General features: G+C 39.9%; 2 protein-coding genes and 1 long non-coding RNA gene across 6 annotated transcripts; 2 read left to right on the top strand and 1 right to left on the bottom strand.

Annotated features, from left to right (window-relative positions):
• Positions 1-66: 66 nt before the first annotated feature.
• On the bottom strand, positions 67-18,462 carry hdac10 (histone deacetylase 10). Of its 3 annotated transcripts, none has more exons than XM_056416517.1 (21): positions 12,184-12,306; positions 10,012-10,102; positions 7,961-8,095; positions 7,756-7,852; positions 7,546-7,643; positions 7,241-7,345; positions 7,085-7,153; positions 6,868-6,994; positions 6,514-6,579; positions 6,369-6,428; positions 4,914-5,003; positions 4,722-4,828; positions 4,577-4,644; positions 3,006-3,243; positions 2,798-2,888; positions 2,610-2,695; positions 2,222-2,278; positions 2,031-2,112; positions 1,277-1,465; positions 1,023-1,182; positions 67-913 (listed from the first exon to the last, which is right to left on the bottom strand). In XM_056416517.1, the coding sequence occupies exons 2-21, from the start codon at positions 10,068-10,070 to the stop codon at positions 879-881; spliced, it is 2,019 nt and encodes a 672-aa protein (XP_056272492.1). In that variant the 5' UTR covers positions 10,071-10,102; positions 12,184-12,306; the 3' UTR covers positions 67-878. The 3 variants fall into 3 exon arrangements, with proteins under 3 accessions (XP_056272492.1, XP_056272491.1, XP_056272493.1); XM_056416516.1 differs by lacking the exon at positions 12,184-12,306 and adding an exon at positions 10,261-10,279; XM_056416518.1 differs by lacking the exons at positions 10,012-10,102; positions 12,184-12,306 and adding an exon at positions 18,043-18,462.
• On the top strand, positions 10,308-11,624 carry LOC130195169 (uncharacterized). Its single transcript, XR_008832027.1, has 2 exons — positions 10,308-10,396; positions 11,040-11,624. It is a non-coding gene; the product is annotated as an uncharacterized LOC130195169 (long non-coding RNA).
• LOC130195168 (E3 ubiquitin-protein ligase TRIM39-like) lies at positions 12,317-17,216 on the top strand. 2 transcript variants are annotated; one of them, XM_056416519.1, is made up of 2 exons: positions 12,317-12,449; positions 15,038-17,216. In XM_056416519.1, exon 2 carries the CDS (start codon positions 15,040-15,042, stop codon positions 16,681-16,683), a length of 1,644 nt encoding a protein of 547 aa, XP_056272494.1. In that variant the 5' UTR covers positions 12,317-12,449; positions 15,038-15,039; the 3' UTR covers positions 16,684-17,216. The 2 variants fall into 2 exon arrangements, with proteins under 2 accessions (XP_056272494.1, XP_056272496.1); XM_056416521.1 differs by lacking the exon at positions 12,317-12,449 and adding an exon at positions 12,469-13,555.
• Positions 18,463-18,973: the final 511 nt, after the last annotated feature.

The raw sequence follows: 18,973 nt of genomic DNA, 5'->3' as shown, positions 1-18,973 counted from the left end.
AGAAACTTAAATTGAAATGCATCATTATTAATGATGCCTTTATATCTAAGCAATAAAGTAATGCTGTTGTTGGTTGAGCAGTTTATTGTCTTTTTATTTGCAGTGCATTTACATTTATAAACAGATCAGATGTTTTGTTTGTAAAACATTAACATTAATGATTAGTAGCTTTAACTGTGAAATGCATGTAGGGTTCCCTCTGAAATGTAGTGGAGTAGAAAGACAAAGTGATAGGAAATGGAAATATTAAGTTACGTACAAACCTCAAGTCCAGTACTCAAGTCCAGGACTAAAGTCCAGTACTTAAGTAAATGTACTTACTAGATTCTCTTCTGTTCTCAAAGACTGAACATCGACCCAAAATCATTTCATTTTGCAAACATACTAAAACCTGGTTGAATGAAAACATTTATATCATGTTGCAGATTTTATTACATATCAAGACATTTCATTGTAACAAGATCAACACAAAAGTTATTTCAGATTTACTATTTAATATTCATGTATAAACATTTTAAGCTAAAATAATAAAAAAGTTTCCTAAGCCTACTAAATTATTTACAATCACAAATTAGCCAACAGTAAACAACAAACAAATGAGAAAATATAAAAATTTATAAAAAGATTTGGGGTAACGTAGATTGATTAGCTTTTTTTAATTCATTCATCAAAAACTCTGTAAATCTATTTGACAATCAATCGTGGGGTTCACAAGATTTTTGATTCATTCCAAACATGTGTCTTGACATGTACAGTATTTTGTCAAAATTCACAGCGCAAATGCTTTTTTTGACATGAAAAATCAAATAAAGTTTTATCAAGATGTTTGATTTACGTGGTTCAACTCATTGCTGAACAAAAAAGAAGCAGGATCAGCTTCAGTGCTCCTCGCCTCCTCCTCCAGTCTCTGGTGCTGTTTTTAGGAGACAGAAGGTCCTATTGAGTTAACACAGGTGGTTTCAACCTCTCTGGATCTCACATGATGAGCAATGTCGCCATGTGACGCTGCGTTGCAAGTTCACCTGTAGTGTGCAGTAGCTTCCAGTCCGCCTGCAGCCCGAGTCTCAGTCTCTCCAGCGCCGCCACGTCCTCCGGAAGAGGAGCGTGAAGCTTCCCCAGAGGGGGGGCGGCGACCCCGAGGAGAGAGGAGGCCGTGGGGCCGACACATGCCTTCTCACCTTCCTGAAATAACAAAAATGTGTAGAACACCTGCCATTTAAAAAAAAACGACCCACAAATGAGGCCAAAGATGAACACGTATACCTCTTCTTCTTACCGGCATGAGCACCAGTGTGTGTCCTTGTGCGAGGCCCTGCAGCAGCCCGGTTAGCTGTTGCCACGCACCGTCACTCAGCCCGCTACCCGGCGTCCGAACCAGCAGAACCAGGCTGGGGTCGTACTCGTATCCCAGAGGCAGAAGGAGGCCCAACACAGCTTGTGTGAACCCGGACACGTCGCTGCAGCCCTGCGGGAAGACAAACAAATACACTTGGGGCCGTCATAAAACCCACACACATACACATCGGAGGTGCATAATCATGTTATATAATATTGCAACATCAATGTGTTAAAATATTTCAAAGTATATTGAAAAAAAAGACATTGTTTTCAAGACATTTATTCAACAAAAGCACGGCCGTCCTTGACCGCAGAAATGATTTGACCTTGATCAGATATGTAAAATGAATCACACAAAAGCACCACGTTTTAATCTTCGAGTTCATCAGGGATGTTTTCATGAATTAAAAGTCCTTCGGCATGAAAAAAAGCACCCAAAAAAACTAATAAACTAAATAAATCTTAGTTGACTAAAACAACTGATAGGGCAGCACTGAATAAATCAGCTCAATATTGTGGTCTAAATGAAAATAAATTCATGAGGTACAGTATATAAAATGTCGCAATGCAGCATTTTTTTGGCCACAACACAATATGAGAAAAAAAGACAAGAACAAATGAACAATAATACTGAATGAGCATCCAGTACAAATCCTCTGAATGGTGATTTCTACGATTATCATACACGATACCTTCTTCAGACACACATGAATGTGAAATTTGCCTTTCTGTTCCTCCGACTCCTTGTTGCTGAACTGCACCAGGAGTGTTTTCCTGAAGATGAGAATATTTCATTCATCACATTGTTTACACAGATAAAATCTGTTTTCGTCAGAAAATTTGAACACAAAGTCAAATTTTGCGACACACAAATGACAATCACCCATCGTCTGTGCCTTGACTCGGGACCACCGCGTCTCCAACACACACGATCAGAACCCTGCGCGAGGAGAAGAGGATATCAAATCATATTCAGTGACGTCCGCTTGATTGTTTACTTCCAGTTGCAACAGAAATCCCTTCAGCACAAAAGAGAAAAATACAAACAATAAATCCCAGAAACACAATATAAATAGTTCTACCTTCTAGAGTACACACATGTAAGTAACCAAGTAAATATAAGTAAAATGTCTTTTAAAAAAAAAAAATTATGTAGAACTATTCCTTTCCCTTTCACAAAGCAAGTCTTATTTGTCACTTTGTCTTTCTCAGTAATAACAAAGCATGCAGTCATTTCAATGTGCCCATGCACTAGATCCACTCTGTTGTACCGGTCGTGATGAGCAGTCGCAGCATGCTGGACAACACACATCATCGCCATGGAGACGTCACGGACCAGCGCCAAGCCATTGCGGATCTGAGATGTGGCGATTAAATATAATCAGCTTGCGGCTCGTGAGGGCCGGTCAGAGAAGCAGGTCATCTCGCAGAACCCAAACAACAACATGCAGCCTTGTACCTCATTCTTCTCCATTTCCTCTACGAGGCCCGTGAGACTGCAGAGGGTGGTGAGAGCATCGCTGTCATCGGACTCTGGGAGGAACTTCTCCCTTATTGTGGGGGTAAAAAAAACAGATTTTGTATATTAATAATAATAATAAAGACAAAATCACAATAATAAACAGTCTTTGAATTTCAACGCCTCCTGTGGTATTCTTGGTATTCACCTGAGTTTGTCGACTATGGCCGGGTCCTCTGATGAGCTGAAGCGTTTACATCCGTCCGGGCAAGCCACGCCTTCAGGGAGGACGACAGCTGTGCTCACTGGAGGAGGGAAGCGCTTCGGAGGCTCTGGCCACGTCTCTTCCTCTGCACTTTTCTCCTCTTCTCCCGTCTCCTGCTTTTCTTCTTCTCCTTCGGTTACTTTAATGCACTTTGTGCTGATATTAGAGGTGGGCAGCTCCGCTGGGGAAAGGAGTAATGACATACACTACCGTTCAAAAGTTTGGGGTCACTTAGAAATTTCTTTATTTTTCAAAGAAAAGCACTGTTTTTTCAATAAAGATAACATTAAATTAATCAAAAATACACTCTATACATTGTTAATGTGGTAAATTAATATTCAAGGTGGAAGTGTCTGGTTTCTAATGAAATATCTCCAGAGGTGTATAGAGGCCCATTTCCATCAACTATCACTCCAGTGTTCTAATGGTACATTGTGTTTGCTAATCGCCTTAGAAGACTAATGTCTGATTAGAAAACCCTTGTGCAATTATGCTAGCACAGCTGAAAACAGTTATGCTGGTGATATAAGCTATACAACTGGCCTTCCTTTGAGCTTGAAGTTTGAAGAACAAAATTAATACTTCAAATATTAATCATTATTTCTAACCTTGTCAATGTCTTGACGATATATTCTATGAAATGTTCAATTCATTTGATAAATAAAAGTGTGAGTTTTCATGGAAGACACGAAATTGTCTGGGTGACCCCAAACTTTTGAACGGTCGTGTATTTTATGAAGCAGTGAAGTTAAAAGTCATCTCGGCTCGAGGCCAAATTAGCCGTCTTTAGCACAACACACCTGAATCTCAGTGGCAGAGTTGCATTGTGGGTAATGTAAATAAAAAAGGATGATGGTTGTACTGCCTAATAAATAAATGATTAAATACTTTGCAATTAGCAGCATTCTGTTCACATTGAACTAACATAATCAATTCGTCTTCTCTGCATCACATCACTGTATAGATGTTACCGGTCCGAGCTATCGGTAAAAGAAAAATGTTTTCACAAACTCTTTATCCAGTTTTATTCCATTAAAGGAAAATAAGTTGATTAAATATTTAGTGTTCTATCTTTTTGCATTTTTCCTCATAACTGTACCTTAAGGTCACTCGCCATCATTTTTAAATCATTTTATTTGTTATTATTTAAAACCTTCTACCGTCCGTCACTGGACTGGTTGAAGAGACGCAATGCATTTTGGGTGGTTGAGTATGTCCAATAAGCTCACGTCTCATGCTCTAGTATACACCCGGGCATTTCTTGCATACACATAATCCATATACAGTGCACTTGTAACGTACTACATGCAACATTTCACTTCATATCTAGTATAAATAGTATGTTGAAACTGATCCCATATCTCTGGTTCTGTTGAATCAAATTGCATCTTCTTTTTTTTTGTAAACTGTCCATGAATCAGAGCATTTTAAAAGAGTGCTGTCCTAAAATCAGTGTGATGGTATATTTAAGGAATAGATGAAAAAGCTGAAAAGGAATAATGTGGGTGTTATACCTGCATGTTTAAGGCAGGACCAGTACTGCCTGTGAGCTGCTCGGACACAGTGAAGGGACTCGAGTGCACTGAAAATAGAAACTAATTCATTCATAACAGTTACAAAAAACACACGCGCACATGATGTACCTGACCCGAGACCGACCTCGTACAGGGACCATCGAGGTTCGCAGGTCGCGGCGCCGGGTCTCCGAGCAAAGTCTGAACTGTCTGACACACCGACTGGTGGAGGGAAGTCAAGTTGTATCCTCCCTGGAAAACACAACACAATATGTTACAACCACATGTTCCTCCGACAGCATGGCGGCATGTCCGGAACGTATCTCTGCGGCCTGACCTCCAGCACGGCACACACTTTCCCTCCTGCAAGGTTCATCAGGAGGTGAGTGAGGTGGGCAAAGACGTCGGGGGTGGCACGCATTTCACCCTAAAAATAAAAAAGTCAAGTTTACCAAATAATGTCCCAATGATGGCAAACAGGCTGGACACAGGGTTTTACTTTACTCACAAGTCGTGAGATAGAAGAGCAACAGGACATAATAATAATATACAATATACACTTTTATTAATCCCCAAGGGGAAATTAGTTCTCTGCATTTAACCCATCCTTAGTTATTAAGGAGCAGTGGGCTGCAGTGATGCGCCCGGGAAGCAACTGGGGGTTCAGTGCCTTGCTCAAGGACACTTCGACTTGCAACTAATGGGGAGAGCGGGGATCGAACCGACAACCTTGGGGTTGCAGGACGGCCCTCTTACCCCACTGAGCTACAGCCGCCCGACATAAGTGCAAGGATGAACACCCATAGGATGCTTTACACTCAATGGGCACTTTATTGGGTACATCTGTAAAATCAAATAAATACAATATATATTTTATAATATATATATATATGTTTTATACATATATATTATTATATATATCATATATATATATATATATATATATATAAAATACAGTGCAGTATAATTAAATATATTATTATTAAATTATATTCAAATATCTGTCAAATCAAATATATATATATTATTATATACAATATGTATATATACAATATATATGTGTATATATATATATAAATACAGTGCAGTATAATTAAATATATTATTATTAAATTATATTCAGAAAATCTGTAAACTCAAATATAGAATGTTGAAAATTTTTTTATTTGTATTAAAATTAAAAAAAAAAAAAAAATCATTCATTATTCATTCATTCAAAAATCAACTGAAATATTCATTTTTTTTTATTCTTGAAATTTTGCTGATTTAAAAAAACAGCTTAAAAACTCTCTTAAAATATCTAATTAAAATTTTAATAAAAAAAAAAATTATTATAAAAAAAGTTTTGTCAATTTAAAGGAATCGCAGGTGTTTAAAAAGTTTAGAGGTGTTCAATGATTTGTTTAATAATTCTACTAGTATAATTTTTTTTATATATTATAATTTTTAGAGATAGGATATTGAGTTTTATTTTAGCTGTATATATAATCATATATTTAAAAAATAAAAAAATAAAGAATAATTTTAATATTTGTAATAATGAATAAGATGCAAATACATTTTTTTTTTTTAATTGCATACAGAAAAAAAAAGAACCATCACATATATCTATTTTCTGAGACAGTCCTGTATATATAATATATAGAAATATAGATATATAGAAATAATAGATAAATAAAATATAGTGCAGTATAATTTAGTTTACACATTTAAGACTATGTCACCAAAAAAGAAAAAAATTTGTACAGCACAGCTGTTGAATATAAACAAAATGTATATTTATATTCAGTACCTCTGGGTCACCGATGGCTGCGTCAAAGCCTGCACACACTAGTACCAGCTCTGGGCTAAACTGTGATAAAAAAAACACATAATAAATCGACATTAATATTATCCACATCAGTATTTGTCAGCAAGAATTTTCTGAAAAGCTTCACCTCGTATGCGATTGGCAGAAGGACGTGGCAGAAGACCGAAAGATAGTCACAGTTCTTCATTCCCACCTAAATGATCACAATGTGACGTCATATATTTAAAAAATGTAAACATTCAAACAAAAAAATCGTGAATGCTGCTCGTTTGTTCTTTTGTATGAACTGGAAATTGTATTTTCATTTGATAATTAAATACATTAAATTATTCCAAAAATAACAAAAGTTGTTTCTGCCATTTCAGAACAATTGACATTATTGTCAAAGCGGAAAGTGTTTCTCTCTTTCAACTTTATTCTTTCAGTCAACATAAAGTTAGAACGTAAGATAAAGCAATAAACGTCTTTTTCGGTTACTCACTTTGTTCCATGGTACGTTGATATTGAATCCTGCCCCTTTCTCTTTGCCAACAGAGTCGTAGTCCGAGTCTCTGAGTTGAGGCCAGAATTTCTGATGCTCGTAGCGGTGCCACGAGAAATACAGCACGCTGGGAATAAACATGCGCCACACAGAATGTATCATACTCGAAGACAACGGCGACGTGAACGATTTAACGAGTCAGTTCGCAAGGACTCACCTTGGATCATCTTCAAAACAGTACTGCACCCCTTGACCATGATGTACGTCCCAGTCGACGATCAACACCCTGGATACGTATTCAGGAATAAATCAATGCGTGTCCGAACTAATACAGTCCATCTTTCAAGAATAAACAAAACAAGTCTCAAGTTACCTTTTAAGTCCATATTTTTGCTTGGCATATCGCGCTGCTATGGCCACATTGTTGAACACACAGAACCCACAGGCAGCACTGCGCATACTGTGGTGTCCTGGTGGTCTGTCAGCAGTGACAGAGGAGAGATATGCATGACAGGATTTCATGCAGTAATGGATACATAAATACATTTAGCCAAGAGGGATTAAAAGACAACTTATAAACAAACGCTTAGTATTTAATTTGTAACATTCGTAGAAAAAGAGGGCAGCGCGTCAGGGTACATATGAGGACAGCTGTGTCTAAGGCGTGAATGGCCTCACCTGACCAGAGCCATGCCGTTCCTAACCTTCCCCGTCATAACACTGTCCACCAGTTGCAGTGTGGCGCCTGCAGCCAGCTTGGCACAGTGATAGATGTTCTAGGAGAGTCAATGAGGAAAAAGGATTATCCAAGACTAGGAGTGAAGCTGACCTATAGATATAAAGAAATGGCAACGTATGCAACTGCAATATATGCAGGACAGGACTCACTGGGTGGAAGTAGACGTCACCGTACTGCAGGGTGAAGTCCTTCAGCTCCTCCAGAGTCATATAGGGGGTCGTCTTTACTGCCTCCAAGTACTCCTCACTGTTCAGATCCGCAATGTGCACATTGATGAGTGGTTTTAGATATTTATTGTGGCCTCAGGAAGAGGAAGAACAATTAACTGAACTCTTTGTCACCATCTGGACCGACCTGTGAACCAGCAGGATGTCTGCGTCGGTCGCCTCGCGCACAGGTACGGCGACGCATCGATCAGCCAGGCCGGTCTTAACCAAAGCGTCATGGCTCACCGTCAGGCGCTCAGGTACCTCAATATTACATACGGGGCTGGAGAAAAATGATATTTAAATGATGGCCATACAATTCAATTGAAGATTTTTACATTGCCAGCTCGTGATGGATTTGTATCTTACGTTAGCACTCAACTGAATTTGTGATTGATCTGTTCAAATTCATGTTTTTTTGTTGTTGTCATTAGTAGATTAGCACTTTTTGAGCACAAATATCATAACAAACAGATAACAGATGTGAAAATGCCAAGAAGCGGTGGACTCCCCTAAATCAAGAATACACACTAAGCATACTGGTGCTGAAAATATAAACACATGGCAATATTGTTCTTTTAATTGGTGTCGACAATTGTGCTTCAAACTGTAGCATAGGTCTCTTCTTTAAGTTAGATAGGTGCCTTATAGGTGTATACAATTACATGTGTATTTTATTATACACTGCAAACTCATGAGGGGTGAAAAAGGTGACAACGGGGGGGTCTCGACACCACATCCACGTTGTTCGATGACACCTCAAAGCTTTTATAACTACGGTCTTTTGATTGTTCTGACCGCAAATCTAAATAATAACAAATATTTTAAGAAAAAATGGTCCTCTGAATAATTCAGTGATCGGGCCCTAAAAATAGTAATAACAACTTTACATTATCATTATATATAACATGGTTAAAGTCATTCATGAACCAACTTCCTTTTTTTATTTATTACTTGTGTGCTCTGCTGAGCTTTGAGCCTGTTCCATGAGTCTGTTCCATGATTCTGTTCCAGGAACCTGTTTATGATTCTGTTCCATGATTCTGTTCCATAATTCTGTTCCATGAGTCTGTTCCCCCCCCCCCCCCCTTACCCCAAAACAAAAACTCTTCGGATCTACACTATTCACGTGGATGACCTATTTTGATTTTAAAACGGCGAACTTCGCCGAAAGGTGACAAGTTTGCAGGTATGACAGTGTATACACTTTCAATTGTATTTGATCATTTCCTTTATTATTTAAATTCTTAAATGTAATATGCCCTGCTATTTTATTTTATTGTATTGTATGTTTGTAAACATGTTTGCTGCTGCTTCACAAAATTTCTCCCTGGGGATGAATAAAGTATATCTAATCTAATCGTATATTATTAGATGCTATGTATAAATTTATGCCGGGCTTTTATTTGAGAAGTTGTCAGGGTTTTCAGTTCTTTTTTCTTATTCTTACCAACTTTGCTTACATTTTAATTAGCCAGATACCTATTGCTTTTTTGCTTTCATGTATATTATATTACAATGTGTTTACACTGTTACGACCATGAATTTATTTGAGGTTTTGATTGTAACTCCCTTGGAAAAAACTAAGTTAACGTTAAACAATAAATAAATTGTGTACTCTATGAACAGCGTCAGACCGATTGGTTCCGTTATAGCATTAATTAGAGCTCGCTAGCCAGCAAAGAGTAAATAAATAGTATTAATAGAGTCCAAAGTAACAACTGCACTGGACGATACAGACGTTATCAACAAAAAGACGTATCGAGTAAATGTGACAACTGTACGCTTTACATGTGAGAGGCAATAAACTGATTTAGAAGGAAACATTGTGTAACCACCGCTGTTAGCTTTGTAGCTAACGCTTTGGGTGCTCCTCCATAACCGTCCGTGTTTCGCAGCGACACAAAGAACCGCAACTTCAGTTCCGACCAAACAAGCGAGTACCTAGAAAAGCGCTATATAAAATACAAGTAAGATAACGTTACAGAAAAAACACGCTAGTTCGCGTATTGTAAGCTTCACTTGACTAAGGTAGGAACGCGTTTAAAGATGTTACAGCCATGCTTCACACAACGAGCACAGAACAATTAGAATAGGTGAAACTGTCGCGTTAAGACGCAGTCATAGTAGTTTAAATATGTTACCATAAAATATTAAAGTAGGTGTGATTCGTTAAAGCTCAACGTAACGGTTACTTACTCAACCCAGAGCAATTTGTATTTGGTCATCTCCTCATCATATATCAATGCTGTTCCCATCCTGCGACGTTATTTCTCAGACCGCAGTCAAACTGCAAAACATGTGACAACATTTAATCAACACATAAGTTTATTCTCGTAAGTTGGCAAAGCGGTTCTAATGCAAAATGTGCACGAAGTTGACGGAGAATATGTGTTGTTAATCTTTGACATTCACCAGCAACAACAACACAACCGAGAGGAGTCTTACTTTTCTGCATTAGCCTCGGAAACACTTTTTTAGCACGTAGACGTCTTCTCTTCTCTCTTCTCAGGAGGTTGTTGAACAGTTTAAAAGTGAACTAGCGCCACCCTCTGGACGGGGTCTGGTACTTACTTCTGCAGAGGTGACTTATCTTCTTACTTTTCAATGGGAACATGTTTAATGTATATATTTTTTGAGTTTACTGGTTACCTTCGCATTGAAAATGCGGAAGGTAATGTTTTGATCGCCGTGTATTTCTTTATTTATTTGTATGCGTGTTACTCGCATAACACAAAAAGTATTAAACCGAATCGCATGAAATTTGGTGGGATGATTGGTTATTATCCGGGGACCATTTGTTTAGATTTTGGGATTGATCGGGTCAAAGGTGAAGGTCATGAAAAGGTCAAAATCTTCTTTTTACCATAGCACGGTCAATTTGTATCCAATTAGCATGCAACTAATGCCAACATGTTCATAATGCAATGCTCAATCTTGTGATATGCGAAGGTATGCGCTCTACCGAGTGCCCGTTCTAGTTCGAAGATGCTTTAGTTTGAATAGAAATGGTCGCCACGAATGTAAAAAAACTATAGTTTTATGTATTAAAATGAACTATAATGTATCTATGTACTATTCCCAAATACACAATATTTTATAAGGGCAACCTAACACTCTTATTTACCATAAACACACACACACACACATCTACTTTGTACGTATGGCAAGGATGTGTATAATGTGTAATAATATGCGTAATAATATCTATTTGCTTATTTATCCAGGTCGTTTGAACACCTTGACCAATACATTGTAAGTTGTATTCTCCTGAAGTAACATTGTTTTATTTTAACAGTTTGTTTGCAAATTTAACAGATATTATTATTTTATTTTCCTACATATTTATGGCTGTATTATAGGTCTCCTTCTATGACGTAGGAGCTGCAGTTCTCATCTACTCCTTTACTGGCTGCTCCTTCAAGGAGAAACTCCTCCCATTCTTCTGTCCTGGTCATAATGATGGTGGTATAAACTCTGCTCCTCTGATCATCACTCCTGTTAGAGTAAACTAATCACTCTCTTTGTTTATTGTAATGATTTTATTCATTGAAGAGAATAAATGTACATATCTTGTCTTAATATCATGCAGTCGAATTTGACTTTAAAGACACCAAATACATGAAGCTGAAGTTTGACTTTGAGTTAATCCGCTAAATCTGATGTTCACACAGGAAACATAGATTAATAGTTTTGTTGTCATGGAGCTTCATTAAGATTGAGGCCTCCTACATTTATATGTTTACAGAATACAGGATGTTTTATTGTGTGATTAACGTTAATAAAGAGAATAAATAAATAAATATACGTCACTTTGATTTGTTTTGTGAATATTGTTGGGATGACTTATGAACCAAAGAAACCTGTAAACATGATTGTAAAGAACTCAAATAAACGAGTTGTTGACCACAAGGCCTGAGTAATGCAGTCCGCGGTCAGCCGGGGGCTCGTGAGGATCCCCACTCCCTTTAGCTTTCTACACATTGTAAACTAATTGGTCTGTATATGAGGACGGCTCCTCTGAGTTTTTACCTGGCTTTGGTATGAAGGTAATAGCAGCCGTCTGTGTTGATTCAGGGAGTTTTTGATTCAACGAGGAGTATCTGTACATTTTACTTAAGAGAGGAATACAAATATCTTTACAGTCTGTATATATTTCTGGAGGAAAGCCATCTGCTTCACTATGGGATGTCATCGATAGCTTCCTGTATCTCTGCAAATGTAATTGTCTTGTTAAAAGCCTGTTGTTGTTTCTCATTCATTTGTGGAAGGTTCAAATGCTCCAAGTAGTTAATCTGAGAGTCACTTTTATGTATTTATGATGTGTATCGTCATTTGTAATAACTGGTAAAAAATCTAATTATATCTCACCGGATTTAAAACAAAGGAGGCAAAAAGCCAGATGACTGTGTGTGAGTCTCAGGGAGGTGAAGGTGAGGGTTACACCCGCAGAGCTGCAGGTAAGAGGCGGAGCCACCCTGAAGAGGAGAGCTGCTACGTCACACCCCGGAAACGAGAGTTAAATTCAGAGTCAGAAACACTGCAGTCGAGACGAGTCTCTGCTTTTCTCTCAGAGACGATTCAAAGTGACGTCTTCAGGTTTTTATCAACAACTCAACAATCTCTTCCAAACACTGGTGAGTACATCTGATCATATTCACAGGGCTCTCAAGTCTCACGCATTGAGCGTGAGACTCACGCAATTCGGTCTCATCTCACGCACTCCCGCCACACATCGAATTCCTCACGCTGAAAAAACCTCTCGGCTATTTAATGCTTGAATGCAGGGGTGCTCAATACGCCGATCGATTGTTCCGCTGCGGAGCTCCGACGCCGGTCTGCGCGCATTGGGATGGAGCAAAAAAATAGTCACTAGTAACTGAATCTGTGGTTTTCAGTTTCGTCTCACTCAGACTTTCCTGCTCTAGAGCGTATTCACTCACGTGACCACAACAACCTTTGGCGGCCATGTTGGGGTCCCACCACGGCATTGTTTTGCCTGTTTGTATGCCGCTCTTCCCTTAGAAATGACCATTATATCCTGAAGGAGACACGATTTCAGTTCAAAGCGGTGTGCCTTGTGATTATACTGTGCCTCATTGTTGGATGTGGGACTAATGATTCAGAATATGGGTTTATCAGCTCAACAAGAGGCTATTACTTCAACTTGTCATGCATCTACTTCGGCTTCACTCGGCGTATGAGCGTTAGGACTGTTCTCATGTGTTTCTGTTGATACATCGGGTTGTGGGCACGTTTTCATTGACACACTCGTCAATAATCTCTTTTTGCTTTTTTCGCCGAGCAAAAATCAATGTTTCACTTGCGCAAAAGGATCTGTGGATGGAAACTTGGGAGGAAGTCATGAACATGGCAACTCCGTCGGGCGATGTCTGCCTTTACTCTGTGATTAATTTCACGGTGAAATAAAACACTGGCTCCATGGGAACAGCATCAGCACGGCCAGCCAAACAGTCACTGCTGGTCCTGAAGGAGCTGGAAGCGGCTTCATCCAGACACTCGTCCCGGAGGCGGAGCTGTGCGACTACGGATCATATATGAACCCAGACACGGGGCGATTGATGTGGTATTTCTACAACAAGTATAACGCAGAAATAGTTGTTAATGTCCCATGGTCGATAGCGGAAATGAAAACTGTTTTACAGGAATGTGACCGGGCTGTGTGCTGGTAACTAGGGGTAACTAGCGAATTAACCACAAAGTGTTGAGCGAGTAAAATCAGGTAAAAAAGCGTTGTAAATATTCAATTCCAACCGCTGAAACTTTCTTTGGTAATGCAGAAGGACATGAGGTTGCTGGGCTCTCCCATAATCAAACAGCGAACACGATAGCCAGGTCAACTTCTTCTGACATTTAATAAGTGGGACCCCAAGATGGCGCGATTGAGATTCTGACGTCACGTGAATACGCTCTATAGTTACTGTTCATTGATCACTTCCTCTATTTCCTCAAGTAGTTTCACAATAAGAGTTTAAGGCTTTTATTGTGAAGCAGCTGGAGTAAATGTGATGTGTTAGTCATCAGTAAGCAGAGCTTTGTTGTCAGAGCTGTTCTTTAACCCTTGTGTTGCCTTAGGGTCATTTTGACCCGAATCAATATTACACCCTCCCCCCGCCTTAGGATTAATTTGACCCCATTCAATGTTTAATGTCGGTAGTCAACAAACAAACATAAAGTGCCTCACACTTAAACTTGGAAAACAATATTAATTCTAATAATTTTCTGGAGGTTTTAATTGCTGGCGTCAAATTGAACCCAAAGGGTAAAATATGTTAGTAAATATAAAGGTAACAGGAGGGTGAAACATTGAATCGGGTCAAAATGACCCAAAGGCGGGGGGAGGGTGTAATATTGATTCGGGTCAAAATGACCCTAAGGCAACACAAGGGTTAACTCACTTTGGACTTATTCTGTGCTGCTTTGCAAGAGGAGCGAGGTTGAGTCTGTCGGCACGACTTTGATCTTGGTTTCTTATGTCAAAGTTAAAAGCTTTTACTTTACATTTAATTTAGCTGACACTTTAATCCAGCGACTTACAATAAGTACTAACATGCTATCCTTTTTTTACTCTATATAGTCAGAAAATAAGTGTTTTTAGTTTGCGGTGGGAGATTTAGAGACTCTGCTGTCCTGATGTCATTGGGAGCTTGTTTCACCAATGAGGAGCCGGGACAGCAAACAGTCGTGACTTTGTTGAGTGTTTAGCTCGGAGTAACAAGCCGATTGGTAGATGCTGAGAGGAGTGAACGGGGTGGGGTGTAAGGTTTGACCAAGTCCTGGACGTAGACCCGATCTGTTTGCAGCTCGCTACGCAAGTACCAATGTTTGGGAAGGGTGAGCAAATGACACAGTCTAGAGTTGGTGTTCATAGAGAAGAGGAGGGGATCCAGGACAGAGCCTTGAGGAACCCCTAGTAGTTAGAGGACAAGGTTCAAACACAACTCCTCTCCAGGTTACCTGGTAAATGCAGTCGTTGAGGTAGGATGAGAAGAGGGAGAGAGCAGAGCCTGAGATACCAGGTCCTGAAGGGAGGACATGAGGATCTGGTGGTCCACTGTGTCAAATGCAGCAGAAAGGTCGAGGATAAGGACAGAGGAGAGAGAGGCTGCTTGAGCAGTTTGGTAGAAGGGTGGAAAGTTATCAAATTATCACACTTGTTTCCTAATTCCAACAAATAATTATTTTCTTTCCACAATGTGTGTAGATATGGCTGCTTCAAACTATCTGCCGTCTGAAGATCAGTTCCTGTGCTCCGTCTGTCTGGATGTGTTCACTGATCCAGTCAGCACACCATGTGGACACAACTTCTGCAAAAAGTGCATCAATCATTACTGGAATACCAACAACCAGAACATGTGTCCGATGTGTAAAAAGGTTTTCTTCAAAAGACCTGAGCTGCTCGTCAACACCTTCATCTGTGAGATGGTTTCTCAGTTCAGACAGTCGACTCAGCAGAAAGCCAGCAGCAGCAGCTCAGAGCAACAAGAGTCCAGACCAGGAGAAGTTCCCTGTGACGTCTGCACTGGAACCAAACTGAAGGCCCTGAAGTCCTGCCTGGTGTGTCTGGTCTCCTACTGTGAGACTCACCTGGAGCCTCACCTGACAATGTCAGGTCTGAAGAGACATCAGCTGATGGACCCTGTGGAGAACCTGGAAGACAGGATGTGTCTGAAGCACGATAAACCTCTGGAGCTGTTCTGTAGGACCGACCAGACGTGTGTCTGCATGCTCTGCACTGTGTTGGACCACAAGATGCACAATGTTGTTCCTCTGAAACAAGAATGTGAAGGAAAGAAGGTCGAGCTGCAGAAGACAGAGGCTGAAACTCAGGAGATGATCCAGAAGAGACGACTGAAGATTCAGGAGGTCCAACACAACGTGAAGCTCAGTGAGGACGATGCAGACAGAGAGAAAGCAGAAGGTGTTCGGGTCTTCACTGGTCTGAAGGAGTCTGTGGAGAGAAAACTGAACGAGGTCATCACTACGATAGAAGAGAAGCAGAGAAGCACCAAGAAACAGGCTGAAGACGCCATCAGAGAGATGGAACAGGAGATCTCTGATCTGATGAAGAGGAGCACTGAGGTGGAGAAGCTCTCCCTCTCTGAAGACCTCCTCCTCCTCCAGAGTGTCCAGTCCCTCAACATCCACCATCCACCACCCACCAAGGACTGGTCTCAGGTCAGTGTTCCTCCAGCATCACATGAGGGGACTGTGGTGAGAGCTGTGTCTCAGCTGGAGGAGACTCTCAGTAAAAAGATGAAGACGCTGATTGCTGACGCTGAGCTGAAGAGGGTCCAGAAGTTTGCAGTGGACGTGACTCTTGATCCTGAAACGGTTCATCCTGGTCTCATCCTGTCGGATGATGGGAAACAAGTGAACCATGCTGATGTGTGGAACAATCTCCCAGACAACCCAGAGAGATTTATGAACTATTTTTTTGTCCTAGGAAAGCAAGGTTTCTCTACAGGCAGATTTTACTTTGAGGTTCAAGTTAAAGGAAAGACTGACTGGTTTTTAGGAGTGGCCAGAGAGTCGGTCAACAGGAAGGGAAACGTCATAGTGAGTCCTCAAAAGGGTTACTGGACTATAAGTTTGCGAAGTGGAAGCGAGTACACAGCTGCTGCCAAATCTCCAGTTCTTCTTTCCCTGAAGACTCGGCCTCAGAAGGTGGGGGTGTTTGTGGACTATGAGGAGGGTCTGATCTCCTTCTATGATGTAAAAGCTGCAGCTCTTATCTTCTCCTTTACTAGCTGCTCCTTGAAGGAGAAACTCTTCCCATTCTTCTGTCTTCAAGATAGTCATGATAAAAACTCTGCACCTCTGATCATCACTCCTGTTGGAGTGAACTAATCACTCTATGGTTATTGTAACGATGCTATTAATTGAATAGAATAAATGTTTATATTGTGTGTGAAATTCATGCAGTTGAACTATTAGTCACTTTGGCCAACTTTGATTTGTTTTGTGAATATTGTTGGGATGACTTATGAACCAAAGAAACCTGTAAACATGATTGTAAAGAACTCAAATAAACGAGTTGTTGAACACAAGGCCTGAGTAATGCAGTCCGCGGTCAGCCGGGGGCTCGTGAGTATCCCCACTCCCTTTAGCTTTCTACACATTGTAAACTAATTGGTCTGTATATGAGGACGGCTCCTCTGAGTTTTTACCTGGCTTTGGTATGAAGGTAATAGCAGCCGTCTGTGTTGATTCAGGGAGGAGTATCTGTACATTTTACTTAAGAGAGGAATACAAATATCTTTACAGTCTGTATATATTTCTGGAGGAAAGCCATCTGCTTCACTATGGGATGTCATCGATAGCTTCCTGTATCTCTGCAAATGTAATTGTCTTGTTAAAAGCCTGTTGTTGTTTCTCATTCATTTGTGGAAGGTTCAAATGCTCCAAGTAATTCATCTGAGTCACTTTTATGTATTTATGATGTGTATCGTCATTTGTAATAACTGGTAAAAATCTAATTATATCTCACCGGATTTAAAACAAAGGAGGCAAAAAGCCAGATGACTGTGTGTGAGTCACAGGGAGGTGAAGGTGAGGGTTACACCCACAGAGCTGCAGGTAAGAGGCGGAGCCACCCTGAAGAGGAGAGCTGCTACGTCACACCCCGGAAACCACACGTTGGTCCGGCAGAAACACTGCAGCGGAGACGAGTCTGCTTTTAGAGCTCGCTAGCCAGCAAAGAGTACAAAATAGTATTAATAGAGTCCAAAGTAACAACTGCAGTGGACGATACAGACGTTATTAACAAAAAGACTTATCGAGTAAATGTGATAACTGTACGCTTTACATGTGAGGCAATAAACTGATTTAGAAGGAAACATTGTGTAACCACCGCTGTTAGCTTTGTAGCTAACGCTTTGGGTGCTCCTCCATAACCGTCCGTGTTTCGCAGCGACACAAAGAACCGCAACTTCAGTTCCGACCAAACAAGCGAGTACCTAGAAAAGCGCTATATAAAATACAAGTAAGATAACGTTACAGAAAAAACACGTTAGTTCGCGTATTGGAAGCTTCACTTGACTAAGGTAGTAACGCGTTTAAAGATGTTACATCCATGCTTCACACGAGCACAGAACAATTAAAATAGGTGAAACTCGCGTTAAGACGCAGTCATAGTAGTTTAAATATGTTACCATAAAATATTAAATTAGGTGTGATTCGTTAAAGCTCAACGTAACGGTTACTTACTCAACCCAGAGCAATTTGTATTTGGTCATCTCCTCATCATATAGCAATGCTGTTCCCATCCTGCGACGTTATTTCTCAGACCGCAGTCAAACTGCAAAACATGTGACAACATTTAATCAACACATAAGTTTATTCTTGTAAGTTGGCAAAGCGGTTCTAATGCAAAATGTGCACGAAGTTGAGAATATGTGTTGTTAATCTTTGACATTCACCAGCAACAACAACACAACCGAGAGGAGTCTTACTTTTCTGCATTAGCCTCGGAAACACTTTTCTAGCACGTAGACGTCTTCTCTTCTCTCTTCTCAGGAGGTTGTTGAACAGTTTAATAGTGAACTAGCGCCACCCTCTGGACGGGGTCTGGTACTTACTTCTGCAGAGGTGACTTATCTTCTTACTTTTCAATGGCAACATGTTTAATGTATATATTTTTGAGTTTACTGGTTACCTTCGCATTGAAAATGCGGAAGGTAATGTTTTGATCGTCGTGTATTTATTTATTTATTTGTATGCGTGTTACTCGCATAACACAAAGTATTAAACCGAATCGCATGACATTTGGTGGGATGATTGGTTATTATCCGGGGACCATTTGATTCGATTTTGGGATCAATTGGGTCAAAGGTCAAGGTCGAGGTCATGAAAAGGTCAACATCTTCTTTTTACCATAGCACGGTCAATTTTTATCCAATTAGCATGCAACTAATGCCAACATGTTCATAATTCAATGCCCAATCTTGTGATATGCGAAGGTATGCGCTCTACCGAGTGCCCATTCTAGTTAGAATATGCTTTAGTTTGAATAGAAATGGTCGCCACGAATGTAAAAAAAAAATAGTTTTATGCATTAAAATGAACTATAATGTATCTATGTACTATTCCCAAATACACCATATTTTATTAGAGCAAACTAGCACTCTTATTTACCATA

This window comes from Pseudoliparis swirei, chromosome 6, assembly GCF_029220125.1.
Source record: "Pseudoliparis swirei isolate HS2019 ecotype Mariana Trench chromosome 6, NWPU_hadal_v1, whole genome shotgun sequence".
NCBI classification, from domain to species: Eukaryota; Metazoa; Chordata; class Actinopteri; order Perciformes; family Liparidae; genus Pseudoliparis; species Pseudoliparis swirei.
Note: the sequence above shows the minus strand (reverse complement) of the source record. Positions and strands in the feature narration are given on the sequence as shown.

Bases quoted from the DNA above. Each gene is read 5' to 3' on its own strand.
- LOC130195168 (XM_056416519.1), top strand. From the start codon at position 15,040: ATGGCTGCTTCAAACTATCTGCCGTCTGAAGATCAGTTCCTGTGCTCC.
- hdac10 (XM_056416518.1), bottom strand. From the start codon at position 18,101: ATGGGAACAGCATTGCTATATGATGAGGAGATGACCAAATACAAATTG. The intron at 5,004-6,368 runs GTACTGAATATA...TTTTATTTTTAG, and splicing joins CAGCCATCGGTGACCCAGAG to GGTGAAATGCGTGCCACCCC. The intron at 2,113-2,221 runs GTGATTGTCATT...TCTCATCTTCAG, and splicing joins AGTCAAGGCACAGACGATGG to GAAAACACTCCTGGTGCAGT.